General features: G+C 46.1%; 7 protein-coding genes across 7 annotated transcripts; 2 read left to right on the plus strand and 5 right to left on the minus strand.

Annotated features, from left to right (window-relative positions):
* Window positions 1–4,058: 4,058 nt before the first annotated feature.
* N7478_008585 (uncharacterized protein) lies at window positions 4,059–4,592 on the minus strand (the record flags this gene model as incomplete). Its single annotated transcript, XM_056924799.1, has 1 exon — window positions 4,059–4,592. One exon carries the CDS (start codon window positions 4,590–4,592, stop codon window positions 4,059–4,061), a length of 534 nt encoding a protein of 177 aa, XP_056777525.1.
* Window positions 4,593–7,018: 2,426 nt separating this feature from the next.
* Window positions 7,019–7,564, minus strand: N7478_008586 (putative nuclear transport factor 2 domain protein; the record flags this gene model as incomplete). The annotated part of the gene is made up of 1 exon (XM_056924800.1): window positions 7,019–7,564. One exon carries the CDS (start codon window positions 7,562–7,564, stop codon window positions 7,019–7,021), a length of 546 nt encoding a protein of 181 aa, XP_056777526.1.
* Window positions 7,565–7,852: 288 nt separating this feature from the next.
* Window positions 7,853–10,002, plus strand: N7478_008587 (methionine--tRNA ligase MSM1; the record flags this gene model as incomplete). The annotated part of the gene is made up of 8 exons (XM_056924801.1): window positions 7,853–8,054; window positions 8,115–8,233; window positions 8,290–8,361; window positions 8,433–8,519; window positions 8,570–8,701; window positions 8,751–9,118; window positions 9,175–9,652; window positions 9,733–10,002. The coding sequence occupies 8 exons, from the start codon at window positions 7,853–7,855 to the stop codon at window positions 10,000–10,002; spliced, it is 1,728 nt and encodes a 575-aa protein (XP_056777527.1).
* A 666-nt stretch (window positions 10,003–10,668) lies between these two features.
* On the plus strand, window positions 10,669–12,072 carry N7478_008588 (putative L-serine dehydratase; the record flags this gene model as incomplete). The annotated part of the gene is made up of 1 exon (XM_056924802.1): window positions 10,669–12,072. The coding sequence occupies one exon, from the start codon at window positions 10,669–10,671 to the stop codon at window positions 12,070–12,072; it is 1,404 nt and encodes a 467-aa protein (XP_056777528.1).
* A 339-nt stretch (window positions 12,073–12,411) lies between these two features.
* On the minus strand, window positions 12,412–13,544 carry ramB (bifunctional protein farnesyltransferase/protein geranylgeranyltransferase; the record flags this gene model as incomplete). The annotated part of the gene is made up of 3 exons (XM_056924803.1): window positions 12,412–13,078; window positions 13,133–13,237; window positions 13,315–13,544. 3 exons carry the CDS (start codon window positions 13,542–13,544, stop codon window positions 12,412–12,414), a joined length of 1,002 nt encoding a protein of 333 aa, XP_056777529.1.
* Window positions 13,545–14,095: 551 nt separating this feature from the next.
* On the minus strand, window positions 14,096–16,826 carry N7478_008590 (uncharacterized protein; the record flags this gene model as incomplete). Its single annotated transcript, XM_056924804.1, has 4 exons — window positions 14,096–14,663; window positions 14,718–15,011; window positions 15,061–16,482; window positions 16,780–16,826. The coding sequence occupies 4 exons, from the start codon at window positions 16,824–16,826 to the stop codon at window positions 14,096–14,098; spliced, it is 2,331 nt and encodes a 776-aa protein (XP_056777530.1).
* Window positions 16,827–19,499: 2,673 nt separating this feature from the next.
* On the minus strand, window positions 19,500–20,932 carry N7478_008591 (DUF924 family protein; the record flags this gene model as incomplete). The annotated part of the gene is made up of 3 exons (XM_056924805.1): window positions 19,500–20,094; window positions 20,201–20,547; window positions 20,918–20,932. The coding sequence occupies 3 exons, from the start codon at window positions 20,930–20,932 to the stop codon at window positions 19,500–19,502; spliced, it is 957 nt and encodes a 318-aa protein (XP_056777531.1).
* Window positions 20,933–21,282: the final 350 nt, after the last annotated feature.

Here is a 21,282-nt window from a genome sequence, read left to right on the forward strand (position 1 = left end):
ACATGATGAACCACTTTACTTGGAGGCTACACGGTTGCTACATATGTACGGTGGAACTTTCCTTCAAGCAAAATGTTTTCTGGTAATTGGGAAAGTACACAAAGACGCCAATGTTGCGATGGTAGCTATACACAGGGATTTGTCCGCCGGGTGGGGCTTTCCTGTCTGATCTGTCGCCGCTTTTGTGCGAGCGCCCCCAGAGCGAGAAGACCTCAAAGCTCACCAACCTTCGCTATCATCCCCTCCAGTGGTCGGAGTAATCGTACACGACTGTTTAAGCCGCTGTATAGAAACCAATCCCTATCCACAAGAAGCTCCATCAATTTCAGCACTAAGATTTGCCAGTCCAAGGAATTGGAATCGGTCTTGGTCTACGTTAACAGATCTAGCTCGAATAGTAACGCACGGTCCGATTGTAATCGATGTTCCCAAAAAGACCGTGGCAGGTCCAATGCCAATACGTATAACATATTTCGCGTATCCTGAATATCAATATGGGTGTATACTAAAGGGCAAAGAATCTCAACGACTAGAAGAACAATTTCTAGTGGAAGTCTGCTGAGACAGGAGTTTATCTTAGCTTTTACTCTCCCTTCTCGAGCTAGTTTGATTGCACTTTGGACTTCTGGTACAACCCAAGGCCTGCGGAAAATATCACACATCTCTGTATAATACGAGAGATCCATTGTGCGCATGACCAACCCGAGATCATTAATCTGCCAAAAGGTGGAATCGTCGCCAATGGTCCATGATATACTATACTCTAGCCTTTAGCTGCGTAGATATTCCCTCGCTGCTCAAATAACTTTACCAAGCATCGTCTCAATACATTCTTTCCCAAGAAGGTGACCAAGGACCTCCCAACAGTGAGGGTGAAAAATTAATCCAGTATATTTGCCTTGGCAGTGCTCTGGTAGCTCCCCTTCTGCCCAAGAGAAATGCGCGAACTGTGCGTTATTGAACTCTGGTGTCTTTTTTCTAGCGCATAATATTGCGGTATGTTTATCCTTTGGGGCGTGAAAAGGCTTATCAAGTTTAGACATTCTTGCACCAATCCCTGTGAGTTTGTACTCCGAGGTAGTAGAAGATTTTAAGACTGGATAATTTAGTTCTAATTTCGAGTTTTGATGAGATCAGAAATAACTTGCCTGCTCGATAATAGCAAGATGATAGCCAAGGGTTGGAGAAGTTTGCACCCTCCACGTCGATCGATGGCACTAAAAGATGCTCGACGGACGGGGCCCTTTTGCGATATTCTTCCGACTCAACATCATTCAAAATATCTAAAGGATTTTCAGATCCTGTTGCATCTTCTCGTGGGAAATATCACTTCATAAAATAGGCATACTGGTTGAACAATCGAGGGACGCCACTCATTGTGCATTACCGATGTCTGGGTGCCAAAATGTGAGAGAGACAGCTTGAGAATTGGGACAGAATAGGATAACAAATAGATAAAGTGTTAAACCGACTTCATTTGCATACTATGAAATAGAAGACTAAGTAAAACTGGGTAAAATCTTTAGGGAGAATTTTATGGAAGTGACGCAGCGATGAGCAGTATATACAAGGAAGAAGAAAATAAACACCAGTTTGCGGGTTATTTTGCCCAGGCTAAACATTATTAGCTCTGTACACCTAATATCAGATCAGATAAGAAATAGGTACAAGAAATTTGAAGGATAGGAGGGGAAAGATGAACACATCGGAGCCTTGTATTCATCTATAGAAAACCAAGTGGAAAGACATATGGAAAGGCAAAGGGGGGCTCCTCTGGTTCAGGAGAGGGCCCCGGGGCTGGGTGAAACCTGGAGGCCCAAACCGCTCCCGTAGAGGGCGGCGTTGCGGGAAATGTAGGGCTCGGAGGCGCCAATGGGGGATGATCCCATGCTGATAGTGATGGGCTAGAAAGATGAACCCTATTAAGTTAGTAAATGCTTTCATCGGCACACTGGGCAATCGGAGTAACTCGTACGCCGGAGGGATTGCTGAAGATTGAAGCAAAGCCCCGCGCGGCATGAAGACCCAGAGACAGGGTCAGAAGAAGACATGGTAGTGACTTGGGAAGAACAGGAAAGAAAGAAAAAGTCTGGGAGATGTCCGTTTATAAGTCTTCGCCAGCATTTCAAGGTTGACACCCGTGGACATGTGACGATTGATCTGTTCCTAACCCAATTTCCTGACCCTTTATGTCAATTGGTCAGTTTCGTTTCATGGATATACCTACTAGTAGGTACCTATTTGGGCATACCGAGGCCGCAGTATCGTCCCTTGATACATAAAGTTTGACGAGTATGAAAGAAAGATACCTTAATATGGCCCCAAGTAAGTACCCGTGGACCGACGATATTCCGTGCAGCTGGAGGTGATTTCGTTCATTTCTTAAGCTTCTCTCTATCTTGGCTGCTGGCTTTCTGTTGGTGATGTGCGTCCCCGTGGGGCTGCAACTATGGGACGGGGCGGGCCGTGGGCACAATCATTCAGCAGAAACATTGAGCCCTATAACGAACAACCATACAGCGGAAACTCGTTGGATGAAAGTGAACCAGTTTCTTCTGCGAGGCGCAAGCCACGGTGCTGTATGTTCCAAGTAGTTCTCCAGGGCTCCAGGGCTAGATACCATTTGTACAGTTACGGTCACTTAAGGCAAAAATGGTATTTTTTAAGAAAGGGGGGAGATAATATAGGCCTTTATAGCCCGAATGAGTCAGTGGAGCACTGGGAGGAGTAATGGAGTGCGAGAGAGTAAGCTCTTGTGGCGAACTGTAGGAAATGAAGCTTATGGGTTGAGGCTTTTCGCTGTTCGATTGTATCACGCGTAATGATGTGATGAGTTGATACATGCCAGTGGTGACTTGGCGTGTGTGAGCCCGACAATGAGTGCAATCTATAGCTTGCGAGTCTTAGACGGTGTGGTCAGACTCTTCAGTACACGGTCGATGAGGTCAACTTGGGCCGCCACAACTACTATAGTATAGGGTGCGGGGAGCTCATACTCTACGATACATCTTGCTCTAGTGATGTTATACGTCAACCTGAAGAGAAATGAACAGACATTGTGGTGACTGAAAAAAAATTGGTGATATATGGGCAAGCTGTTTTATCTTTTCCAAGGTTGTTTGGTGCAAGATTGACGTTGGCTTTAAGGCGGGGTTCATGCATGCCGCTTCATGCCTCTTTGTTAGGGCTAAATACTATATACAGTCAACCCAGTTACTACTAGAGATCTCACCCCTCAACCTTTGAAGCATTCAAGCTGAACATATAGCATATACTATGTCCAAGATATCCACCTGCAACCGCCCTTTTGTACGTGATTCTCTACTCTCCTGCACGTCTTTCTACACGTCTTTTTGCACGTTGTTTTACACATTCGTCCCCACATTTTTCCACCTATTTCTGGCATCTTCTTGATTATTATTTTCTCTAGTCAAGTGAGAGCACTGGTGGCCTATTGATCTTAGAAATATTGATCAACAATCAGCTAGTAGTACTGGAGAGAAGGAAGTATTGGTTTATTCAGTGCACAGATCTCACATAAATTGTCTCACGACCACGCTATATCCCGACTATATACTACAAGACTGGGCATTCAAGTTCGAATGAACGAATTTGTCGTTGGAATCATGCACAATATCAACCCCAACAGCGTCCGTCATCCTATCAGCAGGTACTCATCCTTGAAGTGTACATACAAATGACACAGCCATTATCTCCTGTACTCTATACCCTTCAAGATTACTTAATAATGACGCACCGAAGGACGCAATGTTGCGACAATATCTCAAGTTCTGACAAGAGGCTTTCACCGGTACAAAAAAAACATTCGTTCATGCCACAGGAGCTCTCGGGGCCTTTGCAATCTTCCTCCGCAGTGGCCGTAAACCAGCGACATCAAAACCGACCTGTGCACAATGAGCGAGTCATTCAAGCCCTGACCCTCAATTGTCTGATCCGCCTTGTTGATCTTTCCTGGCCGCGGTGGTGTGAGAACATGTTCATGAGTTGTCAACGATCAAGAACAATTTTTATCGTGACTGGAGCATTGCGGCGATGACTCAGGGCAGCTGATTGAGCTCCATCGCACGGAGAACACGGAACCATCTGACAAAGAGGGAAGTTGACTTGTCGAGCTCGCCCTGCTCAATATTCCCCATGAGACAATCCAGCACACCCCGTATATTAACCTCGTAGAACGAACGTGGCTCGCCGCCAAACACACAGATCCTCATCCGCTCTGCATGCTCCTGAAACAAACAATAAAATGTAATCTCATTGGTGGTCAACCCATCAAATCCATTCATCACCACGATCACATTCCTTCCGTCCCGCCGAGCTTCATGCAGATTTTCCTTGAACCATCGTGCTGGCTCAGAAGACGGATCCATTGGCAAAGAGGACTCACGAATAAAAGTGAGAGATCGAGGATTGGACGAGATGGGGCCATAAGTCTCTATATACTTGCGTTTTGTGTAATCCAGGGACTCAGCAAGCTCCTCTTCGGTGTGCGAAAAGGCAACCTCACGAGGAAGAGACTCACTGGGAGGGTCACCCCAGGCAACAAAGAGATACATGCAAGCAACTTCCGACATTCTGAGAGTGAATAACAGGAAATGAAAATGGGTAGGGGGAACAGGATGGTTGATGGAAAGGAAAGAAAGTGAAGGAAGAAAGTGAAGGAACATGAGAAGATTATCTGTGCCTCTCGAACTGCCTTCCAATTCTATATGAAGAAGAGCGTAGCTCCTGCCTAAATTGGAGTTGAGCTCGAGTGGACTTACTGAAGCTTGGCAGGTGCTCAGGATAATCAATATTGCAGGCGGAAGCCCTGAGTGTTAATTTCACGCTCAATAACAGTATCTGCTATCAATTTTCTATAGTTGGTATTTACTGCACAACCGAGCCGTCAACTTTGAATTTTTTGCTTTAATTATGAAAGAGAGAGGGGGAGGGGGTTACGCGAAGTGGTGAGCAATATCATCACCACGTGCAGACGTGCAGCTCTGGGCCTCATGAACACAGATCATGACATTACCGCCTCTTAAGATTGGCCTGCGTCCCGAGGCCCTGCAAACTCCGGAGACCCTCAATGCTGCAGTTCTTGTATCAATATGTTTCTTTACAGGGGGTCGGATCTCTAACTAGGTTGACTGTGTATAATTTTTAGCCCTAGTATTTACCCTCCAGGGCTATATGCAGGTGTACTATTCTTTCATTAAGTATTCGATACAATCATTACACAAGACCTCGAAAATCAGTAATAAATTTAGGTCAAAGCTTGGGTCAACTCAAAGGATCATCTGGCAAAACTATATTAAGTGTACATGGTTAGATGTTTGATGTTTGAACTTTATAGAGGTACATCTACGCCATGAGGCGACTCTTACTTCATCCCAGGGCTAGGAAGAATGAAAAGAGTACAATGTATCTACAAAGTAAAATCTATCCAATAACTTTTATAATTCACAGAGTTAGTTCTATCGACTTTCTTCCAAGGTTGATAATGACCAAACAATATATAAGACCATTCAAGAGTGTTGTGATGATCTAATACATAGATGAGGCTGGTGATATACATTAGTACTGGAAACCAGGAGGGATTCAGACTCTCTGTGTTTCGCAAGCGTGGCCGAGTGGTTAAGGCGACAGTACGTCCCGTTTTTCCCTATACACAAGTCTGCAATACTAACCTATTATCAGGATTTAAGTAAATAATACTGCTTCCTGTTGGATAAATCCGCGCGAGTTCGAACCTCGCCGCTTGCACTTCAATTTTTTTTAATTTTTTTCTGAAAGAAATTGTTGTAGAATAATTACGAGATTATTTTTTGTATCTTGATTGCTTCACCACCAGGTGCCCAGGTGGTTGGTTGCCAGAACCTCCACAAATCACTGTAAATCCATCACAATAATCAGCCTCAAAGTCACATGCTCTCTTTATGATAAGCGCGAGTGGTGGCCACCTTAGCAGAATCAGACCGCCTACCAGATTCAGTGGAAAGGAAATGTGATAAGCCATGGATAGATATATGCAGTAACCTGGAGGAGTGGCGCTAAGTTAAGTACAGGTGGCGGTGCATCTCCCTGTGACCTATCTGTCTCCAAACTCATTTGGACAACATATCACTTTTACTTTCATTTCATCTGCCATATCTGGATTATCAGGTATTCACTGCTAGTTCCTTTCTTCATTAAATACTGTGCTCTTTATCGAAGCAACGTGATACTATCGTCTAATTCAAGATGCCTACTCCACTGGATCGGGCTATGAACTCCAAGGTACTCCAACCAGGCAGGAACTAAATGGATAAACAGCTAACAGAAAGACGGGAAGAATTTATTTCTAGGTATATACACAGAAAATAACTGATTAAAGGTGGCGAACTCTAGCTCATGTTGTATTGTCATCTAGGTTTCGCGGGCATGGTGACGGCCGTTGCAGCTTGGTCCATCTGGGGAACAGATGTATTCCCTGCAGAGGCTGATCCCAAAGGAAGTAAGAAACAGGGTCTTCCATTATCTATATACATGCTGACTCGACACAGATCCCGAAAACTGGACTGTTGATGAGATGAGGAGGTGGCTGCGCGCTGTATGCTATACCTGAAATCCTTCATATTTGACACACTCACTGACAAGTATATCGCAGCGGGGCCTTTTGCCAAATGAAAACGCCACCCGAGAAGAGCTGTTGGAGAGAGTCAAAGCTAATTTGCAGATACAGCGAGGCTCCAACCCGCCAACTTCGAAGTCATGATCGCCCGGTGGTGAATGTGATATCGTCATGAATTTCTTCGGATAAAATTCCCGACATTTGTTTCCAATTTGTTTGTTTTCAGATCGCACCTCTCTTAATTTGTAAATAATGCAACAAGCAGCAAAATCAAAGAATTTTGTCCAGGGTGAAGCTTCGTATAGTCTGTAAATCGCGTAATAGAGCCAATGTTGCCGTTGCCCAATTTCGTTTCAGTATCGTATTATCTCCATCCATTTTTATGCATTCCATTATCAGCACAACTCAGACCACAAGTCGAAAGTTTTGACTCTGGATCAACCAGTCTCGTCGGCGCTTGCCCCGGTCGTTGGACTGAGTAGGGTTGGGGACAAGAACAAATGTTTCGCTGAAGCCGCGCTGCGGCTGATCGCGGCCCTCACCATATCGCACAAAGCCGCTCACAGAAACGAGAATCGACATGTCTTTAATAGTCATCTGGGCGGGGGGCTTGACGCCCGCAGCAGTCATAGTCGGATAGCCTTGGTTGATAATCTGGCAGTCGAAAGATTGAACTTCGTAGTGGGCATGAGGCATTTGGTTAACGAAAATGTCTTGGACTGCGGCGCCGTCTGCTACCGTGTTGCCATTGAAAAGGATCTTGGAAGGAGTTGGGGCATAGAAGGAGGCAATGGATTCGCGATTTGAGGTGAGGGCGGGATAAAAGGTCTGGACGAGCTCGGACGCGCCTATATATTGAGCTTGATTAGTGTCACAGGCGTTTTCAGTGGGTCGGGGAGCTGGAATACCATCGGTAGACACTTTGGTCAGCTCATCGTTTGACGGAGCCATTGCGACGTGGGATGAAGAACGAGGTCTTCGAAGAATGGGTACTGATCGATAGAACGGCCGAGAAGCGCAGTAATGTATTGTTTATTTATATTTGACACGAATGAACAGTCAAATTTGTCAGAGTTTGGATTTGCGATGAAGCATGGAAGAGTGGTGGCGCATAGCAAGAAAGAATCAAAAGAAAATTGGCGGGTGGTGGAGCTTGGACCACCGACTTCCGCGGACATTCATGATGCGGAATAACATGCGACGCCCGCCTTCTCTCCTTTGACCAACCCCAAGGCCCTGATGATTTCCCCAAGAACGCCCCTCAATGCCCTTAAAAGGGCCGGCATTTTCTCAAATTCACGGCGAACATGGAATTGCACAGCCTGTGGGTATGCAAGCCCCAAGGCTTTCTACCGTGGACTTGCGACATCGACAACTCCGAGTTCGGGGGAATTTAAGAAGCCATACTATGTGACTACTCCCATTTTTTACGTCAATGCTGGTACGTCTTTCTAAAAATTTGCAAGAACTGGTTTCGAAACTAACTAGCTTTTTGTCATAGCCCCTCATGTCGGCCACCTCTATACTATGGTCATCTCCGATATTTTGAAACGATGGCAAGTCCTTCTTGGAAATACCGACGCCCAATTATTGACCGGAACCGACGAGCATGGCATGAAGGTACATGAAACATCAGTATTATCAAAGGAACATTCTTTGTTGACACCCGTTGTTAGATCCAGCAAGCTGCTCTTGAAGCCGGTATGGATACCCAGGCTTTTTGCGATATGAACTGCCGAACCTTCGAGGTATGTATACATTTGTTCATATTATTTCCTCCGCACTTCCCAAACAAGCGCTAATTTCTCATATATGATAGGCCTTGGCGAAAGCTGCAAACCTCGACAACGACCACTTCATTCGAACAACCGATCCGGCGCACCGCGATGCTGTACAATATTTTTGGGTAGGTAGAACCGCTCATACGTTAATTGCGTTGCTAACGGGGACACACAGGAAATGCTTGAGCACCGAGGCTATATCTATACTTCAAAACATGAAGGATGGTATTCTGTCAGTGACGAGACGTTTTACCCGCAAACGCAGGTACAAAATTCCTTGGATCCAGCAACCGGTCGGAAGAGAATGGTAAGCAATACCGGGATTATTTCTCATGCAGTGGCTCACATATGTTCAGGTCTCAATTGAAACAGGAAAAGAAGTTGAGTGGTCGTCGGAAATCAACTATCATTTCCGTCTATCTGCATTCCAAGACCGTCTGCTTGAACTTTACAAGAGACCTGACTCCTTCATCACGCCGTCAAAGTATTCAACCGCTGTGATTCAATCAGTGTCAGCTGGACTGCAAGACTTGTCGATTTCGCGGCCATCCGAACGGTTGACCTGGGGAATTCCGGTTCCCGGCGACAGCACTCAAACTATCTATGTCTGGTTGGATGCGCTGGTCAACTATCTGACAAGAGCAGGATATCCTTTCCCACCCGGGCAAGACGACAAGTCGATTTGGCCCGCAAACGTCCATGTAGTTGGCAAGGATATCGTCCGGTAAGTTCAATCCAGTGGCGCGCGCATGACGGACCTCACCGCTGATCACCCGATAGATTTCATTGTGTCTATTGGCCTGCTTTCCTGATGGCTCTAGACCTTCCCGTGCCCCGGAATGTTCTCGTGCACGGACATTGGACAATGAACCGGGAGAAGATGTCGAAATCTACTGGCAATGTGGTGAACCCATTTTTCGCCATCGACAGATTCGGCGTTGATGGCATGCGATTCTTCCTAGCCTATCAGGGAGGGTTGGGGGATGACTCCGACTACGACAACTCTTTCATCACTAGGGATTATAAGAAATGGCTTCAAGGGGGTATTGGAAACTTAGCATCACGAACAATTGGGTGTGCTAAAGGAAGACTTCGCTCGTATATCCAAGATGCTACTTCTAATAAGCTTCCGAAACCAAGCCCGGAGGACGTGGCACATCAGGTAATGCTGGTCTCGACACCGCTAAAGGTTGCCGAGCATATGACCGGATTGAACCCCCGTGCCGCGCTACAAGAAATTATGAGCATAATCGAGAAGGTATGAACGATAGACCCCTCAAGATTCCCCGCAGTTTCCCCCCATCGGGCGCCTGGTTGACCGTGTTTGCGCCCCATTAGACCAACAAGTACTTCCACGCAACGGAACCGTGGAAAAACCCCAACCCCCAGTGGGTTATTTTTAACGTGGCGGAATCGCTTCGCATATCTGCGATCTTACTGCAGCCGTTTATGCCCGCCAAATCGCAAGAACTTCTAGAGCTTCTCCGTGTAGATACTTCCGACCCAGCCAAACGGGCATTCTCGGCCACTGTCTACGGATCGGATTCAGATTACGGTGAAGGTGTCAAGAAAGGTCATCTTTTCCCCCCTTTACTTGCAGAGGATTAAGAATTTGCGTGGCCTCGAGCCTTTTCGATTTGATAAGAGGAATACCCTGCAAGCCAATCATGTCCCACGGCAAGACCCGTATGTATGAAGATTTGCATCGTCTCCGCCCAGGTGCGACAGCTCCATTGAGAAGGTTTTTGGGTCTCCCCACACGGTGACTGCTGAGTTGCCAGGTTTTCCAGCGTGACTCCAACCTGGTACTGGGCGGTATGTCATAGTCGCATTAGTTCTGATTGGAGATATCCACAAGGTTATCAACGGGAAAGAATGGGCCAGAACCGTGGATTGCCCACCCTATCTCCAACCACGGGGTGGCCGGGACGGGAAACGGAGCCCGTTTCCCGTCGGAAAACTCAGTGGCTAGGGCTTCCTCTATGTATATCAAAACATGTTGCAATATCTGTATACTACTGTATTATTATTGAAAGCTGAGCGTGCTCTTGGTTTATTTTTGTTAATTTGTATCGACCATTCTTCCTCATACCTTCTTCTATTCTACATTTTATCCTCCTTCGACAGCCGTACATCGAGTTGATATACTTGATCTATATCCATCGAATTCTCCTATCTTGGGATTCTCTTTGAACCCGACCCTTCGTGGACTCTCTTGTTCTCTCCGGCAAAAACGTTATTGATCAAATTCCTCTTCAACACACAGGAAGTATCATGCCTTCCGCCGACTACCAGACCCCGGTCTTCAAAACCCCATGGATCGAAACTCCGCTTGTTGAATCAGCCGCCCTATCTCGGGCTGCAGGATGTAGAATCTTCCTCAAGCTTGAGAATGTTCAACCCAGTGGCTCCTTCAAGTCCCGTGCTATGGGCAACCAGATTCTGTCCCATCTTCGCAAACCCGAATATGCCAACCGCCGAATTCACTTCTACGCCTCGTCCGGTGGCAATGCTGGATTAGCAGCTGTTTGTGCTGCCCGTACTCTTGGATACCCTTGCACTGTCGTGGTCCCACTTTCCACCAAGCCTTTGATGTTGGAGAAACTACGAGCTGCCGGGGCTGCGGACGTCATCCGCCACGGCGAGACCTTCTTCGAGGCAGGCTCTTACATGAAAGATGTTATCATGAAGACTAGCTCTGGTGATGATGAGGATGTGGCCAAGATTGCCTTGCATCCCTTTGACAACGCCCCCATTTGGGAGGGAAACAGTACTATCGTGGACGAGTTAGAGACACAGCTTCCCCATGCCGCTAACGCGGAGGAAGAGCAACTTTACGGCGGACGGGCGCTTCCTCTGGATGCAATCCTCTGCAGTGTTGGTGGTGGAGGTCTTCTTAACGGCCTTGTAATGGGTCTTGAGAAGCGTCGCTCCAAGAAGCAGATTGATAATGGCCCCTCTAGCACCGGCCACGCTTACCTGGATACTTCTCTGGATACTACTACAACAACCACTACCTCCTCCGCCCCAGTGTCCAAGGAACCCAGCCCTATCAACCTCCTAGCCATCGAGACGGACGGTACCGACTCTCTGGCCGCTGCCATCGCCAAGAAATCCCTCGTCTCCCTCCCAAAGATCACATCACAAGCCACCTCTCTCGGCGCCATCCGTGTTTCGGAAACAACCTTCCAATATGCGGTGGCCCCTCCACCCGGTATCAAAGTTCACAGTGCCGTGCTCACAGATGCTGAAGCCGCACGGGGCGTTCTCCGTCTTGCGGATGACGAGCGTCTCCTCGTGGAACTTGCCTGCGGTGTCTGTGTCGAGGCGGCCATTGGCGATGCCGCCACCGCTTCTTCTGCTACTACATCGGCACCCGCCGTTGCTGGGGGCCAAAGCTCCAAGAAGCGGAAGATGACTATTGAGGACACTGGTTCCCGGGATGAGGGTTACGGCGATGACCGATCCACCTCAACAGATGTTGAGACGGATGTTGAGCCAGAGACGGAGAACGGCGCTGTTGCCTCGAAGTCTCCTGAACTTAGCTCTAAGTTGAAGCAACTCATTCCTGATCTCAACTCTCAAAGTAGAGTGGTCATTATTGTTTGTGGTGGAAGTAATGTTACTATTGATATGGCTCAGGAATATCGAAAGCTCTTGGCTGAGGGATGGGTTTAATATGGATTGAGTAAATCCTCTTGGTTCTTTTCTCTTTTCTCTTTTCTCTTTACATATTTTTTCATTTCGGTTTTTCTACTTTATATACCTCATATAGTCTTTGGTTCATCTTGTCTTTCCACTTATCTCGTCACGAATTTTCATGTTTTCCTTCTGCATACAGGCCTGCATCTTATAGAAAAAGAAAGATAAAATGCTATACACTCTTTTCTTCGTCCCGTCTACTTTGTCTTCTCAATATACTCGCATCGGCCGTCTACGGGTACATGGATCAAGTCAAGTGATTTTCATTAAAATAAAGCCTGCGTACATAAGACATTTGAAAAATCACAAGACCACTCAAGCAGTAGCCAGTCCCAGAGCCTTAATCCGATAATCCCAATAATTCTTTCGAATAGGATCATACTTCTCCTTCAACAGATTCAGCATATCAACAGCCAACCCCTCTCTACCCCCTCCGGCATAAACATCCGCCAACCACTCAACAGCATGCGAACTCTTAACCGCATCCCCTACAACGAACTTCCCCGCAAACTCCTCCCATTCCTCTAATCTCCGTCCGGAAGCACGTAACACGCCCCGAGCAAACCACCACGGACTCCTATTCTCCGGTGCCCGCACAATAGCTTCCTGCGCATACAAAAGTTCACTATCAACCATATCTTCATCCACAACGCCTAGAACACCCTTGTCGCCGGGTGTGGTCGACATGTCGCCTGCATTGGCCATACCAGCGTCTAGTTCACCTTCTCGGGGACCAAATCGGAGCATGTACCGATGGTTCCAGGCGGAATTGTTGCGCACATCGGCTTTTAAGAGGTGGTTTATGTCTTCGACTTCGCGTGGGTGATCCCATAGCTTGAAGTGTCGGACTAGCCAGTGGCGGTATGTCCAGACGTGATAGTTTTTGCTGTCTTGGGCGAACATGTCCACGAGGAAATCTTGTTCTTTTGGTGGGAGAGTTGGGAATGTTGCCCGTGTAGACATGATTACTTGGCGATGGTGCCTGGGGGATATTAGTTGTTGCTTTGACATTTCATGGGGGCAGATTGAGATTTACCAGATTTGGTAGTTTTTCAGATATTTCAGAGCGACTTGGTTCAGCCATGATACCTCTTCGTTGAGGTCTTTTTCTAGTGCGAAAAGAATCTTGGCACGGTAGATCCTGGGACATGTTAGTGTGGACGTCTTCGGAATTTGTAGATACAAACTGAATTGCACGGGTAGTGATTGAGTTCTTACCAGACGGTGTAGTGTGCCGGATTCATGGCGATCACATCCTGCGTCAATTTCAATGCCCGCTCCGACATCTCATTTGCAGCCATGACGGCCCGCAGGTAGGACGTTGCTTCGAGATACTCAGTCGGATAGGCGATGTATGCCAGGGGCGTGGCTCCGGACTCTTCGCCATCGTCTAGAGGAATTGGAGTCACAGAGGCCCATTCTGGGTCACTGGCGTATTTCCCATCCATTTTGGCGGGGAATCTGGCTATCAAATCTGATGCGGGGCGATTGAGATGAAAATGATGGACCTTCAGGCTGCGCTGGGTCTGGGCAAGTCCAACCTGGTATCAGAGAAAGTGCAATCGGGTCTGTTCTCTTTGTTCCTGCTGACAGGTATTTTCTTTAACAGAGGCAATGGCTTCTTTTATGTGTCAATCACAATCAACGATTCATGGCAGGTTGAGGTGTCAAGTGGGGCCGTTGAGTCTGTTTGCTGCGGTCTTATTGGTGGCCTGAGGCTTGAACAAAGAGAACAATATTAAGACAGTGCAATTCATGCAATAAGTATGACTGCTTACTGGATGGTGCCTGGGCGTATTCTCGGTACTCTCACGGGCTTTCACGACTCTAAGAGCTCACGTATATACTTCTTTTTTGCTAATTGCGCTTGTTCACCCGATTGTACTATGTACGTAGTAGGCCTTGCGTGAGGAGAAGTAACACATCCGACTGTTTGTTTATTACTAGACAATTAATGTACAATTTATTTACGATACTCGTTCCGAGTACCTATTAGTTACTAGTGGTAGTTCCATAATCTTTTGCGCTCCTCTACCCACCACCGTCCAACTTGTTCCGCCTCAACAACCCACTGTACAGCTTTGTATCCATGTTCCTTCTCTATCCGCGGACTCAACTCTTCTATAGACCAAGCACGTAGAGAATTCTTCTCATCGGGATCAGCATCCAAATTTGAGAACACATATTCGAAATCGCTGGACAAAGGCAATATGAGTCTGTATGGAACAGCCGCAGATCCGACACTAAGCATCGTGCCACCGGCATTAATGATACCGAAGTTCCACGCTTGGCGACCATTATGCATAGCCTGGTATGGTCGAATAAGCGATTGACCTTCGTACTCGTTCATCAAGTCTAGTGCAGTGTTTGAGTCATCCTCGTTGAGGGATTTCGTTTGGACCAACAAGTCGAGAATTGTTGGGACAACGGACATTGACGTGGCGTTGGCTGTGATTTGGATTTGAGGAAGAAGTGGGTGTCGAAAAACTAGTGGGATGCGGAAATTACTTATGTGTCCGTTCTCGTATGTTCCGGATATAGGACTGTCTTCGTGGAACGCTTGGCCGCTACACTAGTGTGAGTATTTCATATTGATAAAATCCAGTTGGAAGGTAACTTACTGGTCGCCTACCAACACAACCAAGGTCTCATTTGAAATACCCGTGTCATCGAGAACTTGAAGTATCTCACCAAGCCATGTGTCAACGTAACGAACCGAGTTCAGATAGTTATTCATGTCTTCGTGTTTACCCATCAGGCCATCGGCGAAGTATTTCTCCTTCTGGAATTTCGATGGGGTGGCCCAGGGATGATGTGTAGTGCTCGTGAAGTGCGAAAGGAAAAGTCTTTGACCATTTGCGATCGTTTCATCCACAATTTTTCGTAGGTATGGGTATGTCTCACGTTCTGCGTAACTATCTCAGGTCAGTATATCAACGGCCAGGGCATAAGAACGAGTCATACCCAAAATAGTTGATCTCTTCCATGTCTTTGTGGTAGTATGGAGCGCTAATATTTTCAATTTGCTCTTTGTAAAGGGCTTTCTGGAACCCCATTTGTTCATTTAAGATATTTTGGTCATCAAATAAGCCGGTGATAGATTGCAAGAAGATCGATGTCCAATTGCGATTCCGAAATCCAGAAGACTCTTTGGCTTGGCCTTGACGCAAAGGATCGTTGCGCTGATTGAAAAGATCAAGTATCTGCATGATACAGGGCTGGTATATCTCCGCGTGTACTTCGTCCATGAAATCAACGGGTAGGGGTCCGGTGCCACAGTGGTTCATAATCGCGCTCTTGAACGAAAGGCTACTACCTGTGAGCAGGCCATGAATATTAATACCGCCCATTCCAATCTCGGCGCTATCACTCCAAGCAACCTGAGTTTCATCTCCATTGAGGCTGAAGCCGCTCTGCTCTCCCGTCAGTTGCTCTGCCACTGGTGTCAGGCGTGATAATGTGTTATTCAGCTTTTGGATCGCTTGAACATCTGCGAACTCGTGGGAGGTTAATATTTGCTGATGCAGGCTCGATCCGGCTTTGAAGGGGAAAATGTCCTTTCTTGCACTTTCCATCATAACGAAAACAATATGATTGATCGGAATTTCATGATTTTTCAATGCTTGAGCAAGAGGTTCCACCACATTTTGATCCAGATTAGTTATGCGAAGGGGATCATGCACCGGACTGTAATCAATGTTCGAGGTTTTATTTTTACTCATGTGAGTAGTATCGTAGTTTGGTCTCTTCTCGCTTTTCGATTTATTCCATCGCTGAAAACCTACTGGCAAATTCCCAGAAGCCCAATCAGGCCTGGCATATTCATCCAGACTCATCTGCTTCGCGCCAGGAGCCCATCCTTTGAAATACCCACGAGGCGCTTCCCAATACTCTTCCCCAATTAAAATCTGTAGTGGGAAATCAAAGCCACTGGCATATTGCAGAGAAGCTGATTTCGGGCACAATGCTTCGAAGAATGTAAATGGTATCGCCCCAGAGATATGGCTATATGGAACATGCGGTCTAACAAGCCATAGAAATGACGTTATTATAACGGCGCCAACAGTCCAAAATTGAATGATAACCTTTGTACGAGATGCACTCTTCGTCGTTGCCAACAACGCTTCCTCGTCTGACTTGTCTGTCGATCGGAGCGGGAAAAGTGCCGAGAGCCAATAGTTTAGAATGACTGATAGACCTGGTGTGCAGAGCCAGGATAAAAATAGGAGCAGTGTAGATGCTGCTAGGAATGACTTCAATCCACTGAGCATTAATTTCCTTCCTTCGGGGTCATTGCCCACACTTGTAGCGGCATCCCAGCGAACTTCGCTACCTGTTACCACATAGAATCCGATTTGAGAGGCAGCGAGAACGAAAGTTAAAGCACTGTATAGTTGGAAAATCAGCTAAACTGAGCACATTTGAATCCTAGGAATAATGCTCACGAGATTATTCCTGTTACCACATTTCCTATGATGGAAAGACACTTGTTACCAGAGAGCTTGTAAAGCGCAGAACAAGCTACCGTCCACAAACATGCCTCTTGGATAAAAAATGTTGAAAAGAAAAGGATAAGGCGGGACTGAGGCAGAGATGTGGCATGTTGAAAAAGATGCAATGCTTTAGATGAGGAGGTGGATACGATGAGGAGCGCGAGTATGAATGGTCGAAATGAGAACTGACGTGAGATGATCATGGCGAGACAGACTGGGCAGCTCAATGGCGCACATATTTCAAGGGAGTGAAGGAGGAAGGTAAAGCGTTCTCTTGGTTTCTTCTATGTGAGGATGTAGAGCTAACCAAACATGAATTCCAAGTTGATACCTGCCGTGGCTGCTTGGGACCGGAGAAAATAATCAAAGTTCTCATTCAATTCAAGGCATGGTGTCTGAATTTAGTCTGCTGGATCGAACAGAAAAGGACATATCCCTGGTGGACAGGGTAGACTGAAAGCGGATATTGACAGGGCGCTTGATGTACCCCAGGCATGTGGGGTACAAGGCTTGTTAGGCAACTTGAGATGAATGAGTGAGTATGTAGAGATCTTTTTCTTTCAAGGCGGAGGTAAAGTTCTTGAAACCCCTTGAGGTTTGAAAAGATTATTCCCAAGACGCAAGGCACTCCGAGAATGCCGTCTGGCACAACCATACCCAGACTTGACACACTCCATTTGGCATGAGGGGGAAAGAAGAGGGATAGAAAGATTCTTCCAAAGTTTAATATAATAATAATCGGCCTATGAATTTTCAATGGTAACTACTGGGGATAGGTTATTAAGGTAATTAGGTAGTAGTAGGGGAACAAGGCTAGAAACGTCGCCGTGCGAGCCCTTGTGTTCAATATAATCAAAAGCAGTTCGTGCGAAAGGCGTCTTTCTTTTAACGTAAATTTCAATTGGCAAGAATAACATAAATGATTTCAGTATCTTATTGCTTCAGTACATGTATTCAATTGCTTCCATAGAGCCTAAACTATGGTTCGACTTGGCAAAATAAGCGAGTCTACAATCCTAGCTAAGTGAGTCAAACCAGCCTCCTCATAACGCCAAACACTTTCTACAGGTAACCCTGTACGGGGTATTAAAAGTGTTAAAAGAGGTAGGTCCCTTCCAAGAAACAGTAAATACGAGAGAACAAGAAGAGAGAGGTGGAAAGAGAGAAGAGGAAAGAAAATCGACAGCTGTCAGATGATGACGCCCCCGAAGAGAATTGATTTCGCTAGAAATTTAATTAGTAAATGGTTACGTGATGAGATGTTTTCGGGTTAAAAAAACAGAATCGCCTTAGACTACTCGGCCAAACTCCCTTGAATAAGGAGTTTCCCAGGTTGCTGGCTTGGAGGGGGGTTGATCATTACCGAGCACTTTAGATGGGCTTGGCACATCTATCTCGTCTCTCACTACTCCGTACAAATGTTGTTTTCCCCTTGCCACTCAAATATATGCATGTATCACTAGGAAAATAATTTGAATAAGCATGCTATAATTAGAATTCTCGAATACCATATCCTTTTCTCTCCTTTTGCAAAGGGGTCGCGTGCTCCTTTGCGGAATTGGGAAGGGGGGATTAATTAAACTCCACATTCCAACCGATCATCCACCAGTACGAGTACAGTCGCCTGAAGAATGAACACTGGAATTTCGGCAGTGGACCTCGTCACGAGCCTCAGTCTGGATCCAAAGTAGAAGACCGCGAGCTGCTCCGCAACTTACTAGGTTCACTAAATTTGGCCCTGAAGAAGTCCACTGAAGACCAAGGTCACTGGCAATTATATTATGGTATAACGAATTTGTCCGTGCTCAAGAATGCAGCTTATAACAGAAAGTAAAATTGGGATGTATTTGAATCTATTCATCTTGGTATTTGCAGATTTTGTTGCCAGTGTTGCGGGTTGCTTTGACTATAATTGATTCGATTGTAGTAATTATTTCCCCTGAGCGTTCCACAAAGACACAAAACCGTCCAGCAAAGCTCTGTAGCAATGCAATGAGACATAAGCCAGGAGCCAGGAAGGGCATGTCGGCCACCTTGGTCAAACTATGTTTCATCGACGAGGTTTGAACACCACAGGCAACCCAGGTATTTCGTATTGCAAGGCAAAGCGATCAAGCCCCCTCGGTGCTATACTGTCCTCAGGAAGGCTGAGTTCGTAATTACGGAAGAAGTAAGCAAATACGATAATTATCTCAGCCGGTGCAACACTGAAATAGTATAGATGTAAGCAATTGTGTGATGTACACATGGTATTAATGCCATAGCTTTGGGACAAAGAAATTTTTCTAAATGGCAGACATCCTGTTTCTATATGGCATTGATTATGGACACCTATCATGTATTCAAAAGTGTTTGTTGGTCTTCCGAATGAAAATAGAAACTTGGAAACCCAGAGGGAAGACCTGACACCCGCGTCGGCCTCACCACATCATCCTCTCGCCAATTGGTTCTTGCGACTGGCTAAAAAGAAATTGATATAGGAATTCACAACAAGGATATGGCAGTGGCAATTGTGGACGAAGTTGAGAACAGAAGACTGATCCACAGGCATCGGACGTGCACCGGGCCAATTGGTTTGAAAGAGTGGCAGGTCTTTTTTAGGTAGTTGAGTCGATGGGTCGTCCCTTCTAGTCTGTTATTCCCCAGGGTTATTGCCTTCGTCAAGTTTATTTTCATTGAATACAGTGTTCTGTTCAAGCAAGAGATCAATATGTAGCGCCGAAGCCACTCTTAATATATTAGATTGTAGTACTCTAGGGCTCGTGTATTTCATCATGGCTTATAGTTTGAAGAAATATAACTTGAGAGCTTGTACCTACATTCTTGATCTATATGATACCTAAAGTCACTCTCATGATCCACATACACCTGTATATAGTATATATACACCACATCTATACATACAACCCACTACCCAAATGTCTCTCCACCATTCTCCAAATACTCCACCTCCTCCTTCGTAGAAACCCTCCCCAACGCATCATTCCGATGCGGATACCTCCCAAACCGCTCAATAATAACAAGATGCCTCCTCTCAAAATCCAAATTCCGCTCCAAAACCTCTTTCACCATATTTTTCTTGGGCCGCAAAACATCAAAACATCTCTTCTCATCTTGCCCCAAAGAATCCCTCTCCATATCTAAGAAGGCCTCAAAATCACGCACCTTCTCCTCAAGGACCTTTATAGCTTGCTGATGCACACTTAATGCTTCAGAGTGCATGAGCGGTAACGGGAACCAAAATCGGTAGGCTACTTTGTACCGTATCTCGGGACTAAGTGGGATACCGAGAGAAAGTGCTTGGACGGCTATTTCTGAGGCTAAGGGATCGAAGCGCGTGAAGACGAGCTTGGATTCTTCGCCGCGGTAGCAGTTCCGGGATACTTGGTCTAGTAGCAGGAGGAGGGAGAGATAGGTTAGGGGGGTGGGGTTTACTGCTGATAGGATTTGGGGAGCTGTGGCTCCTGTTTCGATGATTGCTTCTAGGGCTGGTTGGAATTGGGTGCTGGATTTGGGTTGTTAGTTGGTTCTTGGTGAGGGTTTGGAATTAAATGGAATATATGGGGATGAATGGGAAAGTACGGCATAGCCCGATCGTGGGAGAAACTTACACACAGGCTTTGTCAAAGTTTATATCACGGGTGAACCAACGTTGCATCTCGTTTCCACCGGGTAGAATTAAAGATTCTTCATCGTTGATGTGGCTGAACCAGAAATTTCGGACGTCTTCGAGGAGAGCAGGGGTGAGAGTCTCCTTTAGCTTAGTAGGTGTATCGGAGATATTGGGCTGTGTTGTGTATAATCTTGCGTGCGGAGTTAAGTTGTGCGCAATTTTTAAAGCTCTTGGCTTGTTTGGAGCTGGCAATGGGCTAGACTTGGAGACTATCAGTCTGATCTGCTGGAGCAAGCTAGGTCTCACGCTCGACGAATTGAGTCGGCCAAGTCTTATATTGGTGCGCTGTATGAATCGTTAGTTGTTTTATATATACAATTGTTCGGTTAAGGAGTATAATTGCCTTGCTTGTGCGTGCCAGAGAAGCCATGTCCGAGTCGTGATTTGTAAGGAAGCTCGGCTTCGGAGTCAAGCCTGTAACTAGAGCTCGTCGCGACGATCTGAGTCAGCGGGTCCAGCGGATCCACCCAGGTGGAACTCTATAGATGTAACAGTTGAACAGGAGGGGTTGGAGTCCTTCGAGTACTTTTTTCTATCTAATATACGAATACATGAAGGGAACAGAAAGTTGTACAAACGGTATCATAGACTGATATTTTCATAGACTATTATTAATGGATATTGCAAGCTGCCCACAGCTAACCAGTGGACATACCTGCGCCATAGACATGCTCATGCGAAGACTGGTATCTCAACCCTAGACGTTCAATAAATGGAACAAGATAAGAAAAATAGACCACAAGGACGAAGAGAAGGCCCAGAAATATCATGGGTTTTTTTGAAGGGTGAAGACAACATGTACTTGTGCAGTTTGATAACATGCTCAAACACAGTTTCCCAATCACAGATGGGGGGTTAAAAGCATATGGGTTGAAAGTGTGTTCAGAGAATGGGATGAAAATGGGAATGCAAGAACCTCACAGGACTTAGACCCGAAATGAAACAAAGAAAACAAATTGAGAAGATGAAAGGTTCATTAGGCTCCGGTGCCAATGGTGCGGAAGAATTTCCAAAGGCCAA

This window comes from Penicillium angulare (genome assembly GCF_028827245.1).
Source record: "Penicillium angulare strain IBT 27051 chromosome Unknown utg000005l_segment0_segment0, whole genome shotgun sequence".
In the NCBI taxonomy this organism is placed as follows: Eukaryota; Fungi; Ascomycota; class Eurotiomycetes; order Eurotiales; family Aspergillaceae; genus Penicillium; species Penicillium angulare.